Source organism: Chiloscyllium plagiosum, unplaced genomic scaffold, assembly GCF_037043375.1.
Source record: "Chiloscyllium plagiosum isolate Xiang-an unplaced genomic scaffold, Cpla_swu_hap1 HiC_scaffold_43, whole genome shotgun sequence".
NCBI lineage: Eukaryota > Metazoa > Chordata > Chondrichthyes > Orectolobiformes > Hemiscylliidae > Chiloscyllium > Chiloscyllium plagiosum.
This window is the reverse complement of record NW_028270181.1, coordinates 30,515,931-30,533,484: the sequence shown is the minus strand read 5'-3', so window position 1 is coordinate 30,533,484 and position 17,554 is coordinate 30,515,931. Positions and strand designations below refer to the sequence as shown.

The 17,554-nt window shown below is 55.8% G+C and overlaps 1 protein-coding gene across 48 annotated transcripts in view; it reads left to right on the top strand.

Moving 5' to 3' along the window:
* LOC122541752 (sorbin and SH3 domain-containing protein 1-like) overlaps positions 1-17,554 on the top strand; it is a 406,532-nt gene that overhangs the window by 273,069 nt on the left and 115,909 nt on the right. For 42 of the 48 annotated variants that reach the window (XM_087982591.1, XM_087982587.1, XM_087982603.1 and 39 more), the window contains 4 exons: positions 4,777-4,896; positions 6,272-6,298; positions 6,398-6,525; positions 7,460-8,191. In XM_087982591.1, coding sequence (XP_087838717.1) covers positions 4,777-4,896; positions 6,272-6,298; positions 6,398-6,525; positions 7,460-8,191 — 1,007 coding nt within the window. The remainder of the gene's footprint in view (positions 1-4,776; positions 4,897-6,271; positions 6,299-6,397; positions 6,526-7,459; positions 8,192-17,554) is intronic. The other 6 variants (XM_087982568.1, XM_087982575.1, XM_087982593.1 and 3 more) reach the window with 2 other exon arrangements.

The window sequence follows — 17,554 nt, the reverse complement described above, 5'->3', positions numbered from 1 at the left end:
CATTGAACTCCATTTGCCACCTCTCAGTCCAATTCTGCAGTTTAGCCAAGTCCCCCTACAACATTCTTCCACACTGTCCACTACTCCACCGACTTTAGTGTCGTCTGCAAATTTCTAATCCATCCACCTATGCCTGCGTCTAAGTCATTTATAAAAATGACAAACATTTTTATGTTTGGTCCCAAAACAGATCCTTGTAACACACCACTAGTAACTGGACTCCAGGCTGAATATTTTCCATCAACCACCACTCGCTACCTTCTTAGAGAAAGCCAGTTTCTAATCCAAACTGCTAAATCACTCTCAATTCCATGCCTCTGCATTTTCTCTAACAGCCGACCATGTGGAACCTTATCAAAGGCTTTACTGAAGTCAATGTACACCATGTCAACTGCCCTACCCTCATCCACATGGTTGGTCACCTTCTCAAAAAACTCAATGAGGTTTGTGAGACATGACCTGCTCTTGAAGAAACTTTGTTGGCTATCTGCAATCAAATTGTTGCTTGCGAGATGATTATAAATCTTATCTCTTATAATCCTTTCCAAACTGTTTTTCCTACAATTGATAACACCTTTCTCTTACTAACTTCAATCCTTTCTAGTCTAATATCTCGCATCTCATTTTTCTCTACAATATTCTCCTTTTCCTGAGTGAAAACCGATGAGAAATATTCGTTTAGCACCCCTCTGATCTCCATGGGGTCCACACACAACTCCCCACTTTTGTATTTAACTAGCCCTATTCCTACTCGAGTCATCCTTTTTATTCCTCACATACCTGTAGAAAGCTTTAGGGTTCTCCTTTATTCTATTTGCTGAAGACTGCTCATGTCCTCTCCTTGCTCTTCTTAAATCTTTCTTTAAATCATTCCTCACTAATCTGTAACTCTCCATCGCCTCATCTGAACCATCTAGTCTCAATGTCACATAAGCCACCTCCTTTCACTTAAGAAGAGATGCAATGTCTGTAGTAAACCACGGTTCCCTTACCTTATCACTTCCTCCCTGCCTGACAGGGACATACCCATCAAGGACATGCAATATCTGTTCCTTAATCCAGCTCCACATTTTGATTGTCCCCATCCTCTGCATTTTGCTACCCCATTCTGTGCATCCTAAGTCTTGCCAAATCACATTATAATTGCCCTTGCCCCATCGATTAACTCTTGCCCTGTGGCATGTACCTATCTCTTTCCCATCGCTAAACTAAATGTAACTCTCTCCAAAGTGCACACCTACCACTAAATCAAACACCTGGCCTAGTTGATTACCAAGCACGAGATCTAGTGTGGCCTTCCCTCTTGTCAGCCCTTCGACATACTGTGTCAGGAAACCCTCCTGCACACACTGGACAAAAACTGATCCATCCGGCATACTAGAGTTATAGCATTTCCAGTCAATGTTGGGAAAGTTAAAGTCCCCCATAATGACCACCCTATTAGTTTCACTCCTACCCAGAATCGTTTTGCCGATCCTCTCTTCCACATCCCTGGAACTCCCAGCAGTGTGACCTCTCCTCTCCTGTTTCTAACCTCAGCCCATATTACCTCAGTAGACAAGTCCTCGGCAAAAGTTCTTTCAGCCACTGTTATACTATCCTTCACTAATGAGGCCACACTTCCCCCTCTTTTACTGCCTTGCCTGTTCTTCATGAAAGATCTAAACCCTGGAACCTGCAACATCCATTCCTCACCCTGCTCTGTCCATGTCTCTGAAATGGCCACAACATCGAAGTCCCATGATGCAAGCTCACCTACCTTATTTTGGATACTTCCGGCGTTGAAGTAGACACACTTCAAACCAGCTTGCTGTCTGCCAGTACATTCTGTGACCGTGAAATCCTGTCCATGCCCTCCCTATTCTCATCCTCCTGTGCACTGGAACGTTCCTATCCTCCCTGCTGAACTAGCTTAAACCCACCCGAATAGCACCAGCAAATTTCTCACCCAGGATATGAGTAACTCTCTGGTTCAAGTGAAGACCGTCCTGTTTGTAGAGGTCCCACCTTCCCCAGAATGAACCCCAATTATCCATGTATCTGAAACCTCCCTCCTGCACCATCCTTGCAGCCACGTGTTCAGCTGAATCTGTCCCTATTACTTGCCTCGCTATCACGTAGTGCAGGTAACAAACCAGAGATCACTTCTGTTTATTTTAGCTCTCAGCTTCCACCCTAGCTCCCTGAAATCCTGCCTTATATCCCTATCCCTTTTTCTACCTATGTCGTTGGTACCTATGTGGACCATGACTTGGGGCTGGTCACCCTCTCCCTCCAGGACCCCAAGTACATGATCCGAGACATCATGGGCCCTGGCATTTGGGAGGCAAAAAACCAACTGCGAGTTTTATTCGTTCCCGACAAACCTTCTATCTGACCCTCTAACTATTGACTAACACTCTTCTCCTTTCCCTCTTTCCCTTCTGTGCAACAGGGACAGACTGTGGCAGAGACCTGCACCCCACTGCATACCCCTGTTAATCGTACACACTGCCCTGATTAAGTATGGGTGATGGAGGGAGTGAATGTTTATGGATGTGGTGCTAATCAAGCGGGCTGCTTTGTCCTGGATGGTATTAATCTTGCACGTCGTTCGAGCTGCCCCCATCCAGGCAACTGGGGGGTTATTCCATCACATTCCTGACTTGTGCCTTGGAGATGTCGGATGGGCTTTGGGGAGTCGGGCGAGGTCAATGGTGGATGGTGTTACCTTGACTCCCAGACCCGTGAACTCTTGCAGAGCCCCTTGAGGGTATTGCACAACAATTAACACCCCTGGGCAGTGAGAGTAGAACTATCACCTGACATGATCCATCTGAATTATTTCTAGACAGTTGTGACATAATATTGGACAATAATTGTACAGCCTTTTGCCACCATGACTGCAGCTCAACTATAAAGCCAACGGGTTCAGTATCCTAGACAAACAGGAGGCTGGAAGAACACAGCAAGCCAGGCAGCACCAGGAGGTGGAGAAATCAATGTTTCTGGTATTAACCCTTTCTTCAGGACTGGATATGATGATGGTGGGAGGGGGAGGGGGGGTGGGGGCGCTGGTGTTGTTCCAATTTGCGGTCTGATTCACCTGAGGCAATAGAGGAGGCCAAGGATGGACTTTATCGGTGAGGGGATGGGAGAGGAAATTTAACTGTTTGGCCTCTTCGATGTAGATACCTGGACTCCACCTTCTCCCACCCAGGATCCTGCAAGAACTCAATCCCGTTTTCCCAATTCTTCCGTCTCCGATGAAATGTTCCAGTCCTGAGCATCCCAGATGTCCTTTTTTCAAACAGCGTTTTCCCCCCTGTGTCATTCAGACAGCCCTCGACTGCACCACCTCCATTCCCTGCTCCACAGCTGTAAACCCTGCTCCCTCCAAACATAATGAAGATGTTATCCTCACCTGCCGCCCCACAAGCCTTCGCATCCAACGTATCATCCTCAAAGACCTCCTCCAACTCCAATTAGATCCTACCTCCCAGAACACCTTCCCCTTCCCACCCTTCCCTGCCTTCCACAAGGACCGTTCCCTTCACCAGTCTGGTTCTCACCACTCCCCACACCAACCCTTCCAAACCACCCCCTACCTGAAAAAGATGCAACACCTGCCCATATACCACCTCCATCCAGGGCCCCAAACCGCCTTTCCAGCTGAAGCAGAGGTTCATCTGCCTCTCCTCCAACCTAGTCTATTGCATCTGATGCTCCCGATATGGTCTCTTCTACGTCGGTGAGACCCAATGTAGACTAGGCGAGTGTTTCGCCAAGTATTTTCGCCAGGCCCAAAATGGACACCCTGGTCACCACCCATTTCAGTCCCCCCCCTCCAATTTGTCCATCCTCAGCCTCCATTATCGCAGTGAATCAGACCGCAAATTGGAGGAACAACACTTCATCTTCCGCCTGGGCAGCCTACAGCCCAGAGGACTCGACATGTGTTCTCGAATTTCAAATAACCTTCCTGCCCACCCCTTGAGTCCCTTTCCAACCCCGCCGCCTCCCTTCCAATTTGACTTGCTGATTCTTCCTTCCAGCTACCAACTGGATTCATCTCTTCCATCGACCAACCAGCTCGTAGCCACCTTCCGCACCCACCTATCACTGCCTCACTGTTCTGATTGGAGCATTCCCTACCCCTACATCAAGCCCTGAAGAAAGGGTTAATACCTGAATGCTGTCTGGCTTGCTGTGTTCTTTCAGCCTCCTGTTTGTCTACTTTGGATTCCAGTATCTGCAGTTTTTTTTAGATTAGATTACTTACAGTGTGGAAACAGGCCCTTCGGCCCAACAAGTCCACCCCGATCCGCCGAAGCGCAACCCACCCATTCCCCTACATTTTACCCCTTGACCTAACACTACGGGCAATTTAGCATGGCCAATTCACCTGACCTGCACATCTTTGGACTGTGGGAGGAAACCGGAGCACCCGGAGGAAACCCACGCAGACACGGGGAGAATGTGCAAACTCCACACAGTTAGTCGCCTGAGTCGGGAATTGAACCCGGATCTCTGGCGCTGTGAGGCAGCAGTGCTAACCACTGTGCCACCGTGCCACCCACAACTGAAGTTTTATTTTGATCTCTAACCAGGTTGGACATCTTCTCCTGTTGTCCTCCTGGATTGGAGTTCTTTTGCTAAAATGCACCATTACAAGCAACACAGTGACTTTTGCTAAGTGCAGTTCAGCTTTCCAGCCGAGAATGTGAATATGTTTCAGAATGAAACTGATTTGATTGTGATGAACGGTTTATAACCTTACTCTGTCTGACCTCACAGAAACAGACCCATCAAAGATCACTGTAGGCAAAGGGTCGGTGACTATGCGAATAACCTCTGCGTGTGTGGAACCTCCAGAAGCTGACACACCACCGAATGAAGATTCCCGACAATCAACCAGTAAGGATGGAGATGTTTTCTAAATATGAATCTGAAGCTTCCTCAGTCTCTGTTTTAGATTGCTCAGAGTCAGTCCTGGTTTTTGTTGAGTCAGCTGACTGCAGATGGACACTTGCTCAGTGTAAATGATGAGTATTGAGCTGCTGTTTGTAAAGACCAGGACCCCAGGTCTTGCTCGCTGTGTTGGTCTCTGGAACCCAGGGCTCACTAAACAGTGATCTGGAGACTGTCTCCCCTGCTATCCCACCCCCGCCCCCCCACCCACACCCCCCCTGCACACCCCCCCCCCCCGCACCCCCCCCCTGAACCCTCCGCACCCCCCCTCCCACCCCCCCCCCCCCACTTTCCCCCCACACACCTCTCCTTCACCTGCCCACCCCTCCCTCCTCCTCTTGCTCTCTTGCTCCCTCCCTCTTGCCTTCACCCCTGTCCTATCTATGCCACTTATTTTAAAATTCAATGATGACATCCATCCGGTGCTACAGTCTTGTCAGCTTTTAGTTCTGAAGGTGCTTTTAAATATTATTTCCATGTTAATTAGTATACATTCCTCCCTCCCTTTCACCTTTCGATTTGCAAGTATCTCGGGGATGTGATTTGCATCTCGTACAGTACAGAGAGATGCAGCCCAAAATGGTTAGTGCCAGCACTGCTCGATGGACCGGGTAGGTAGAAGCTTATCACTGAGGTGACCCTGTACCTGGTGGAGATGGGCAGGACAGGCGGGGAGAGGAGACATATTTTTATCACAAGAATGAGACCCAGCGACATGTCAACTTGGCATTTACGAAGCAGCTCTTTCCTATTTTGTCAAGTTTGATGAGCCGTGCTCATTTGCATTGACCTGTATTTTAATGCAAATGTTTCAAATTGCTGGTATTCTCTTGGTGCCTTCCTGCTTTTGATCTGCCTTTGTGAGAAACTGAACAAATATATTTCAAAGCATGGCTTTGTTACCTCTCCGCCTACACAGCCATGTGGAAAGTTTGACTCTGAATTCCGAATTATTTGTGGTATTTCTCGTCTTGCTGAGCTCCAAGCTGACTGAGGACAGCAAGAATTAATTGGATATTTTTTCCCCTTTATTTCTGTCTCGGCAACTGAATGATGTAGCTGAGGGACAATGACTCTCTTCATTGCAGAGGATCAATACGATATTGTGTGAGCAGGGGTTAGAAATTGCAAGGGCATGGTGTTTAGAAAGGGTTGCTGTGGTAACCAACAGCCCAGTACGAACAGGCACCCACAGAAAAGATTTTCTCTTGGATGTGAAGATTCTTGTGATTGATTCTGTCGCGAGGCTGGACGCTGTTAGAGTAACTCTGTCTCTCTCTTGTGTGCTCTTCCACGCTATTACTTTTCACGAAAAATACAGGCCCTGAGCTGCCAAGTTCAAAGACAGGTAGGAAAGAGCAGAGATTTCCATGTTCTCGTTCCTCTTTGCGCTGAGTGTGATTAGTGATTCTGATTCTCCCTATCTGTCCCACTCTTTTTTTTAAAGACGCAGATAGTTGGATGCCACCTTCAGCTGGCGATGCGAATGGAGATGCCACCTCATCATCGCTGGCAGCTAAAGGATTTCGCAGTGTGCGCCCACATCTGCCAACAGAGTACAAACCACAACTTCAGGTACCGATCGTTTTACTCCTTGGATTAGTTTGATTCAGATAATTGACTTGCCAAGCAGCTGTTCTTGGACAGAGCAATAGAATCAACGACAGGGTATTTAGTACAGTAAGACCGGGTGGCATGGTGGCTCAGTGATTAGCGCTGCTGTCTCAGCGTCAGGCACCCGGGTTCGATTCCAGCCTTGGGAAGCTCTGTGGAATTTGCATATTCTCCCTGTCTCTGTGTGGGCTTCTTCCAGGCGCTCCAGTTTCCTCCCACAGTCCAATGATTTGCAGGCTCTGTGAATTATCCATGGGAAATGTGGGGTGACAGGAATAGGGTTTGGCGGGGCGGGGATAGGCTTGGGTCTGGCTGAGATGCTGTTCAGAGCGTCGATGTGGACTCTGGGCCAAATGGCCTCTTTACACTGTAAGGTTTCTGTGATTCTATGACAGTGTTTCACTGGTTGAACCAAAATTGATAGCCCACCTGAAGAGAGCTTAGGTGAGATAACATGAGCCGGTAGGCTTCTTCAAGGTGAGAGAGGGCAAAGTGGTGGCGAGGTTGAGGGAGGGAGTTCCTGAGCTTAGTTCCTCAGCAGCTGAAGGCACTCCTGCCGATGAGGGCGCTCTCACCTTGAGGGAAGTTCAAGTGATTGGATTTAGAGGAAGCTACGAAATACCTGGAAGTCATAGTGTAGCGATGCGTGTGGGATTATGGAGGAATACCAACCATGTCTTTTCTGAACATGAGGGAGAACATTTTTAAAAGTACAACTCCCATTCGGAGTCCTGGGGAAGTGGTTTGGAGTGGTGGGAGATTGTAATTCAGTGACTGTTAAAATAAGAACATTTTTCCTATGGTACAGTACTTCTGTGTTTATTTTAAACTTCTCTTTTTCTGTTTTATGTCACTGATGCTCCATTTTATTTGATCAAAATAAACACACACATAGCCACCCCCTATCCCCCCACCCCCTAAGGAAGAGAGCTTTGCATGGCGCCCACCGAACAAGGTTAAGCCCTCTTACTTTGCGCCGGTACCTATTCTGGAATATGTCCCTATTAGACCGGACCAGCCGCTTGCACCGAAACATTCAGCACTGCCTAGCGTTTGCGTTGAGGATCCCTCTTCCACGGGCTCTGATGCCAAATCTAAGTCCGCCATTTGCTCAGCCACAGTAACGCTGCATGTTGGCCAGACTGTTGCTCACGGCAATCTGTCACCACAGGACTGGGTATCAGAATCTGAAGCTAGCCTCCAGTCTGCCAGTTGGGGTCCTGCCCCTGCTGCGAGAGGGTCTGTCCAGGGGAGAAAGGTCAGCAATCTGTACGTGCCCTGTTTGTCCAGAAGCGCACGTTCTCACTTGTCCAGGGACACCACCCACGATGCACCTGAGGAAGCAGATACGCCCTCTGCACCGGCCACCGGAGCTCAACTGCTTGTGACAGCCACTGCTGGTTCTCCCGCATTGGTTCCCTGTAAACCTTCGCTTCAGGTTTTCTTGCCTACGGTCGAGATTGGCGGTGTCCAGACTAATGACTCACTCTCAGAGCCTGGATTGCAGCCCAGGAACTCAGCGCTGGATCAGGAGCAGGCGTCCGGCATGAACAGTCTGAGACCCGACAAACAGGCAGCTCCCATCACCCACCAGATTGCCCCTCAAAGGGGCGACATCTCCAGTGCGGTATCTATTGTATTTTCACTCTCTCTCTCCCTGTCATTCCCTCACCAATTCTCACACAGCATTCCTGGTTGTCTGCCCACACCTCAATCAACACTATACACACTTTACCCTTACCCACCCCCCTCCCCCCACCAATTTCTCTGCTTGTTCCAGTGGGGTGCCTGTCAACCTTGTTTGATGAAGCAGTTTTCTGTCTTTTGCTTTTTGTTTGTTCCTGTGATTTGATTTTGTGTCACAGTGATTTCTGTAACAGTGTGTGTATCAGAGCAAGTGCAGTCAATCACAGCCCAGGGTCTTATAGATGAAAACTGCTGTTAATGTTTGATTGAGGGTAAGAAATATCACCCCCACCACCCCCCCCCGACTATCTCGCTCTCTCACTCGCTCTCTCTCTCTCTCACTCGTTCTCTCTCACTCACTCGTTCTCTCTCACTCACTCGCTGTCGCTCTCTCACTCGCGCTCGCTCTCTCACTCGCGCTCGCTCTCTCACTCGCGCTCGCTCTCTCACTCGCGCTCTCTCTCTCACTCGCGCTCTCTCACTTGCGCTCGCTCTCTCACTTGCGCTCGCTCTCTCACTCGCGCTCGCTCTCTCACTCGCGCTCTCTCTCACTCGCGCTCTCTCTCTCACTCGCGCTCTCTCTCACTCGCGCTTTCTCTCTCACTCGCGCTCTCTCTCTCTCACTCGCGCTCTCTCTCTCACTCGCGCTCTCTCTCTCACTCGCGCTCTCTCTCTCACTCGCGCTCTCTCTCTCACTCGCGCTCTCTCTCTCACTCGCGCTCTCTCACTCGCGCTCTCTCTCTCACTCGCGCTCTCTCTCTCACTCGCGCTCTCTCTCTCACTCGCGCTCTCTCTCTCACTCGCGCTCTCTCTCTCACTCGCGCTCTCTCTCTCACTCGCGCTCTCTCTCTCACTCGCGCTCTCTCTCTCACTCGCGCTCTCTCTCTCACTCGCGCTCTCTCTCTCACTCGCGCTCTCTCTCTCACTCGCGCTCTCTCTCTCACTCGCGCTCTCTCTCTCACTCGCGCTCTCTCGCTCGCTCGCTCGCTCTCTCTCGCTCTCACTCGCTCTCTCTCACTCGCTCTCTCTCACTCGCTCTCTCACTCGCTCTCTCACTCGCTCTCTCACTCGCTGTCTCTCACTCGCTGTCTCTCACTCGCTGTCTCTCACTCGCTGTCTCTCACTCGCTGTCTCTCACTCGTTCTCTCTCACTCACTCGCTGTCGCTCTCTCACTCGCGCTCGCTCTCTCACTCGCGCTCGCTCTCTCACTCGCGCTCTCTCTCTCACTCGCGCTCTCTCTCTCACTCGCGCTCTCTCACTTGCGCTCGCTCTCTCACTCGCGCTCGCTCTCTCACTCGCGCTCTCTCTCACTCGCGCTCTCTCTCTCACTCGCGCTCTCTCTCACTCGCGCTTTCTCTCTCACTCGCGCTCTCTCTCACTCGCGCTCTCTCTCTCACTCGCGCTCTCTCTCTCACTCGCGCTCTCTCTCTCACTCGCGCTCTCTCTCTCACTCGCGCTCTCTCTCACTCGCGCTCTCTCTCTCACTCGCGCTCTCTCTCTCACTCGCGCTCTCTCTCTCACTCGCGCTCTCTCTCTCACTCGCGCTCTCTCTCTCACTCGCGCTCTCTCTCTCACTCGCGCTCTCTCTCTCACTCGCGCTCTCTCTCTCACTCGCGCTCTCTCTCTCGCTCTCTCTCTCACTCGCGCTCTCTCGCTCGCTCGCTCTCGCTCTCGCTCTCACTCGCTCTCTCTCACTCGCTCTCTCTCACTCGCTCTCTCTCACTCGCTCTCTCACTCGCTGTCTCTCACTCGCTGTCTCTCACTCGCTGTCTCTCACTCGCTGTCTCTCACTCGCTGTCTCTCACTCGCTGTCTCTCTCACTCGCTCTCTCTCTCACTCGCGCTCTCTCTCACTCGCGCTCTCTCTCACTCGCGCTCTCTCTCACTCGCGCTCTCTCTCACTCGCGCGCTCTCTCACTCGCGCGCTCTCTCACTCGCGCGCTCTCTCACTCGCGCGCTCTCTCACTCGCGCGCTCTCTCACTCGCGCGCTCTCTCACTCGCGCGCTCTCTCACTCGCGCTGTCTCTCTCTCTCTCTCACTCGCGCTGTCTCTCTCTCTCTCTCACTCGCGCTCTCTCTCTCTCTCTCACTCGCGCTGTCTCTCTCTCTCTCACTCGCGCTGTCTCTCTCTCTCTCACTCGCGCTGTCTCTCTCTCTCACTCGCGCTGTCTCTCTCTCTCTCACTCGCGCTGTCTCTCTCTCTCTCACTCGCGCTGTCTCTCTCTCTCTCACTCGCGCTGTCTCTCTCTCTCTCACTTGCGCTGTCTCGCTCTCTCTCACTCGCGCTCTCTCTCACTCGCGCTCTCTCTCACTCGCGCTCTCTCTCACTCGCGCTCTCTCTCATCGCGCGCTCTCTCACTCGCGCTCTCTCTCACTCGCGCTCTCTCTCACTCGCGCTCTCTCTCACTCGCGCGCTCTCTCACTCGCGCTCTCTCTCACTCGCGCTCTCTCTCACTCGCGCTCTCTCTCACTCGCGCTCTCTCTCACTCGCGCTCTCTCTCACTCGCGCGCTCTCTCACTCGCTCTCTCTCACTCGCTCTCTCTCACTCGCTGTCTCTCACTCGCTGTCTCTCACTCGCTGTCTCTCACTCGCTGTCTCTCACTCGCTGTCTCTCACTCGCTGTCTCTCACTCGCTGTCTCTCTCACTCGCTCTCTCTCTCACTCGCTCTCTCTCTCGCTCGCTCGCTCTCTCACTCGCTCTCTCTCTCACTCGCGCTCTCTCTCACTCGCGCTCTCTCTCACTCGCGCTCTCTCTCACTCGCGCTCTCACTCGCGCTCTCTCTCACTCGCGCTCTCTCTCACTCGCGCTCTCTCTCACTCGCGCTCTCTCTCACTCGCTCTCTCACTCGCTCTCTCTCTCACTCGCTCTCTCTCTCACTCGCTCTCTCTCTCACTCGCGCTCTCTCTCACTCGCGCTCTCACTCGCGCTCTCTCTCACTCGCGCTCTCTCTCACTCGCGCTCTCTCTCACTCGCGCTCTCTCTCACTCGCGCTCTCTCTCACTCGCGCTCTCTCTCACTCGCGCTCTCTCTCACTCGCGCTCTCTCTCACTCGCGCTCTCTCTCACTCGCGCTCTCTCTCACTCGCGCGCTCTCTCACTCGCGCGCTCTCTCACTCGCGCGCTCTCTCACTCGCGCGCTCTCTCACTCGCGCGCTCTCTCACTCGCGCGCTCTCTCACTCGCGCGCTCTCTCACTCGCGCGCTCTCTCACTCGCGCGCTCTCTCACTCGCGCGCTCTCTCACTCGCGCTGTCTCTCTCTCTCTCTCACTCGCGCTGTCTCTCTCTCTCTCTCACTCGCGCTCTCTCTCTCTCTCTCACTCGCGCTGTCTCTCTCTCTCTCACTCGCGCTGTCTCTCTCTCTCTCACTCGCGCTGTCTCTCTCTCTCTCACTCGCGCTGTCTCTCTCTCTCTCACTCGCGCTGTCTCTCTCTCTCTCACTCGCGCTGTCTCGCTCTCTCTCACTCGCGCTCTCTCACTCGCGCTCTCTCTCACTCGCGCTCTCTCTCACTCGCGCTCTCTCTCACTCGCGCTCTCTCTCACTCGCGCTCTCTCTCACTCGCGCGCTCTCTCACTCGCGCTCTCTCTCACTCGCGCTCTCTCTCACTCGCGCTCTCTCTCACTCGCGCTCTCTCTCACTCGCGCGCTCTCTCACTCGCGCTCTCTCTCACTCGCGCTCTCTCTCACTCGCGCTCTCTCTCACTCGCGCTCTCTCTCACTCGCGCGCTCTCTCACTCGCGCGCTCTCTCACTCGCTCTCTCTCACTCGCTCTCTCTCACTCGCTGTCTCTCACTCGCTGTCTCTCACTCGCTGTCTCTCACTCGCTGTCTCTCACTCGCTGTCTCTCACTCGCTGTCTCTCACTCGCTGTCTCTCTCACTCGCTCTCTCTCTCGCTCGCTCGCTCGCTCTCTCACTCGCTCTCTCTCTCACTCGCGCTCTCTCTCACTCGCGCTCTCACTCGCGCTCTCTCTCACTCGCGCTCTCTCTCACTCGCGCTCTCTCTCACTCGCGCTCTCTCTCACTCGCTCTCTCACTCGCTCTCTCTCTCACTCGCTCTCTCTCTCACTCGCGCTCTCTCTCACTCGCGCTCTCACTCGCGCTCTCTCTCACTCGCGCTCTCTCTCACTCGCGCTCTCTCTCACTCGCGCTCTCTCTCACTCGCGCTCTCTCTCACTCGCGCTCTCTCTCACTCGCGCGCTCTCTCACTCGCGCGCTCTCTCACTCGCGCGCTCTCTCACTCGCGCGCTCTCTCACTCGCGCGCTCTCTCACTCGCGCGCTCTCTCACTCGCGCGCTCTCTCACTCGCGCGCTCTCTCACTCGCGCGCTCTCTCACTCGCGCGCTCTCTCACTCGCGCGCTTTCTCACTCGCGCGCTCTCTCACTGGCGCTGTCTCTCTCTCTCTCTCTCACTCGCGCTGTCTCTCTCTCTCTCTCTCACTCGCGCTGTCTCTCTCTCTCTCTCTCTCACTCGCGCTGTCTCTCTCTCTCTCTCTCACTCGCGCTGTCTCTCTCTCTCTCTCTCACTCGCGCTGTCTCTCTCTCTCTCTCTCACTCGCGCTGTCTCTCTCTCTCTCACTCGCGCTGTCTCTCTCTCTCTCACTCGCGCTGTCTCTCTCTCTCACTCGCGCTGTCTCTCTCTCTCTCACTCGCGCTGTCTCTCTCTCTCACTCGCGCTGTCTCTCTCTCTCTCACTCGCGCTGTCTCTCTCTCTCTCACTTGCGCTGTCTCGCTCTCTCTCACTCGCGCTCTCTCTCACTCGCGCTCTCTCTCACTCGCGCTCTCTCTCACTCGCGCTCTCTCTCACTCGCGCTCTCTCTCACTCGCGCTCTCTCTCACTCGCGCGCTCTCTCACTCGCGCGCTCTCTCACTCGCGCTCTCTCTCACTCGCGCTCTCTCTCACTCGCGCTCTCTCTCACTCGCGCGCTCTCTCACTCGCGCTCTCTCTCACTCGCGCGCTCTCTCACTCGCGCTCTCTCTCACTCGCGCTCTCTCTCACTCGCGCTCTCTCTCACTCGCGCGCTCTCTCACTCGCGCGCTCTCTCACTCGCGCGCTCTCACTCGCGCGCTCTCTCACTCGCGCGCTCTCTCACTCGCGCGCTCTCTCACTCGCGCGCTCTCTCACTCGCGCTCTCTCTCACTCGCGCGCTCTCTCACTCGCGCTCTCTCTCACTCGCGCTCTCTCTCACTCGCGCTCTCTCTCACTCGCGCTCTCTCTCACTCGCGCTCTCTCTCACTCGCGCTCTCTCTCACTCGCGCTCTCTCTCACTCGCGCTCTCTCTCACTCGCGCTCTCTCTCACTCGCGCTCTCTCTCACTCGCGCGCTCTCTCACTCGCGCGCTCTCTCACTCGCGCGCTCTCTCACTCGCGCGCTCTCTCACTCGCGCGCTCTCTCACTCGCGCGCTCTCTCACTCGCGCGCTCTCTCACTCGCGCGCTCTCTCACTCGCGCGCTCTCTCTCACTCGCGCTCTCTCTCACTCGCGCTCTCTCTCACTCGCGCTCTCTCTCACTCGCGCTCTCTCTCACTCGCGCTCTCTCTCACTCGCGCTCTCTCTCTCTCGCTCTCTCTCTCTCTCTCGCTCTCTCTCTCTCTCTCGCTCTCTCTCTCTCTCTCGCTCTCTCTCTCTCTCTCGCGCTCTCTCTCTCTCTCGCGCTCTCTCTCTCACTCGCGCTCTCTCTCTCACTCGCGCTCTCTCTCTCACTCGCGCTCTCTCTCACTCGCGCTCTCTCTCACTCGCGCTCTCTCTCACTCGCGCTCTCTCTCACTCGCGCTCTCTCTCACTCGCGCTCTCTCTCACTCGCGCTCTCTCTCACTCGCGCTCTCTCTCACTCGCGCTCTCTCTCACTCGCGCTCTCTCTCACTCGCGCTCTCTCTCACTCGCGCTCTCTCTCACTCGCGCTCTCTCTCTCACTCGCGCTCTCTCTCTCTCACTCGCGCTCTCTCTCTCTCTCACTCGCGCTCTCTCTCTCTCTCACTCGCGCTCTCTCTCTCTCTCACTCGCGCTCTCTCTCTCTCTCACTCGCGCTCTCTCTCTCTCTCACTCGCGCTCTCTCTCTCTCTCACTCGCGCTCTCTCTCTCACTCGCGCTCTCTCTCACTCGCGCTCTCTCTCACTCGCGCTCTCTCTCACTCGCGCTCTCTCTCACTCGCGCTCTCTCTCACTCGCGCTCTCTCTCACTCGCGCTCTCTCTCACTCGCGCTCTCTCTCACTCGCGCTCTCTCTCACTCGCGCTCTCTCTCTCTCTCTCTCTCACTCGCGCTGTCTCTCTCTCTCTCTCTCACTCGCGCTGTCTCTCTCTCTCTCTCACTCGCGCTCTCTCTCTCTCTCTCTCACTCGCGCTCTCTCTCTCTCTCTCTCACTCGCGCTCTCTCTCTCTCTCTCACTCGCGCTCTCTCTCTCTCTCTCACTCGCGCTCTCTCTCTCTCTCTCACTCGCGCTCTCTCTCACTCGCGCTCTCTCTCACTCGCGCTCTCTCTCACTCGCGCGCGCTCTCTCACTCGCGCTCGCTCTCTCACTCGCGCTCGCTCTCTCACTCGCGCTCGCTCTCTCACTCGCGCTCGCTCTCTCACTCGCGCTCTCTCTCACTCGCGCTCTCTCTCACTCGCGCTCTCTCTCACTCGCGCTCTCTCTCACTCGCGCTCTCTCTCACTCGCGCTCTCTCTCACTCGCGCTCTCTCTCACTCGCGCGCTCTCTCACTCGCGCGCTCTCTCTCTCTCTCACTCGCGCGCTCTCTCTCTCTCTCACTCGCGCGCTCTCTCTCACTCGCGCGCTCTCTCTCACTCGCGCGCTCTCTCTCACTCGCGCGCTCTCTCTCACTCGCGCGCTCTCTCTCACTCGCGCGCTCTCTCTCACTCGCGCGCTCTCTCTCACTCGCGCGCTCTCTCTCACTCGCGCTCTCTCTCTCACTCGCGCTCTCTCTCTCACTCGCGCTCTCTCTCTCACTCGCGCTCTCTCTCTCACTCGCGCTCTCTCTCTCACTCGCGCTCTCTCTCTCTCACTCGCGCTCTCTCTCTCTCACTCGCGCTCTCTCTCTCTCACTCGCGCTCTCTCTCTCTCTCACTCGCGCTCTCTCTCTCTCTCACTCGCGCTCTCTCTCTCTCTCACTCGCGCTCTCTCTCTCTCTCACTCGCGCTCTCTCTCTCTCTCACTCGCGCTCTCTCTCACTCGCGCTCTCTCTCACTCGCGCTCTCTCTCTCTCTCTCTCTCACTCGCGCTGTCTCTCTCTCTCTCTCTCACTCGCGCTGTCTCTCTCTCTCTCTCACTCGCGCTCTCTCTCTCTCTCTCTCACTCGCGCTCTCTCTCTCTCTCTCACTCGCGCTCTCTCTCTCTCTCTCTCACTCGCGCTCTCTCTCTCTCTCTCTCACTCGCGCTCTCTCTCACTCGCGCTCTCTCTCTCACTCGCGCGCTCTCTCTCACTCGCGCGCTCTCTCTCACTCGCGCGTTCTCTCTCACTCGCGCTCTCTCTCTCACTCGCGCTCTCTCTCTCACTCGCGCTCTCTCTCTCACTCGCGCTCTCTCTCTCTCACTCGCGCTCTCTCTCTCTCACTCGCGCTCTCTCTCTCACTCGCGCTCTCTCTCTCACTCGCGCTCTCTCTCACTCGCGCTCTCTCTCACTCGCGCTCTCTCTCACTCGCGCTCTCTCTCACTCGCGCTCTCTCTCTCACTCGCGCTCTCTCTCTCACTCGCGCTCTCTCTCTCACTCGCGCGCTCTCTCTCACTCGCGCTCTCTCTCTCACTCGCGCTCTCTCTCTCACTCGCGCTTTCTCTCTCACTCGCGCTTTCTCTCTCACTCGCGCCCTCTCTCTCACTCGCGCGCTCTCTCTCACTCGCGCGTTCTCTCTCACTCGCGCTCTCTCTCTCACTCGCGCTCTCTCTCTCACTCGCGCTCTCTCTCTCACTCGCGCTCTCTCTCTCACTCGCGCTCTCTCTCTCACTCGCGCGCTCTCTCTCACTCGCGCGCTCTCTCTCACTCGCGCGCTCTCTCTCACTCGCGCGCTCTCTCTCACTCGCGCGCTCTCTCTCACTCGCGCGCTCTCTCTCACTCGCGCTCTCTCTCTCACTCGCGCTCTCTCTCTCACTCGCGCTCTCTCTCTCACTCGCGCTCTCTCTCTCACTCGCGCTCTCTCTCTCACTCGCGCTCTCTCTCTCACTCGCGCTCTCTCTCTCACTCGCGCTCTCTCTCTCACTCGCGCTCTCTCTCTCACTCGCGCTCTCTCTCTCTCTCACTCGCGCTCTCTCTCTCTCTCACTCGCGCTCACTCTCTCACTCGCGCTCACTCTCTCACTCGCGCTCTCTCTCTCACTCGCGCTCTCTCTCTCACTCGCGCTCTCTCTCTCACTCGCGCTCTCTCTCACTCGCGCTCTCTCTCACTCGCGCGCTCTCTCTCACTCGCGCTCTCTCTCTCACTCGCGCTCTCTCTCTCACTCGCGCGCTCTCTCTCACTCGCGCGCTCTCTCTCACTCGCGCGCTCTCTCTCACTCGCGCGCTCTCTCTCACTCGCGCTCTCTCTCTCACTCGCGCTCTCTCTCTCACTCGCGCTCTCTCTCTCACTCGCGCTCTCTCTCTCACTCGCGCTCTCTCTCGCTCGCGCTTTCTCTCTCGCTCGCGCTTTCTCTCTCGCTCGCGCTTTCTCTCTCGCTCGCGCTTTCTCTCTCGCTCGCGCTTTCTCTCTCGCTCGCGCTCTCTCTCTCGCTCGCGCTCTCTCTCTCGCTCGCGCTCTCTCTCTCGCTCGCGCTCTCTCTCTCGCTCGCGCTCTCTCTCTCGCTCGCGCTCTCTCTCTCGCTCGCGCTCTCTCTCTCGCTCGCGGTCTCTTGCTCTCGCTCGCGGTCTCTCTCGCGCGCACTCTCTCTCGCGCTCTCGCCCGCGCTCGCTCTCGCCCGCTCTCGCTCTCGCCCGCTCTCGCCCGCGCCCGCTCTCGCCCGCGCTCGCTCTCGCCCGCGCTCGCTCTCGCCCGCGCTCGCTCTCGCCCGCGCTCGCTCTCGCCCGCGCTCGCTCTCGCCCGCGCTCGCTCTCGCCCGCGCGTTCTCTCGCCCGCGCGTTCTCTCGCCCGCGCGCGCTCTCGCCCGCGCGCGCTCTCGCCCGCGCGCGCTCTCGCCCGCGCGTTCTCTCGCCCGCGCGTTCTCTCGCCCGCGCGTTCTCTCGCCCGCGCGTTCTCTCGCCCGCGCGCTCTCTCGCCCGCGCGCTCTCTCGCCCGCGCGCTCTCTCGCCCGCGCGCTCTCTCGCCCGCGCGCTCTCTCGCCCGCGCGCTCTCTCGCCCGCGCTCTCTCTCGCCCGCGCTCTCTCTCGCCCGCGCTCTCTCTCGCCCG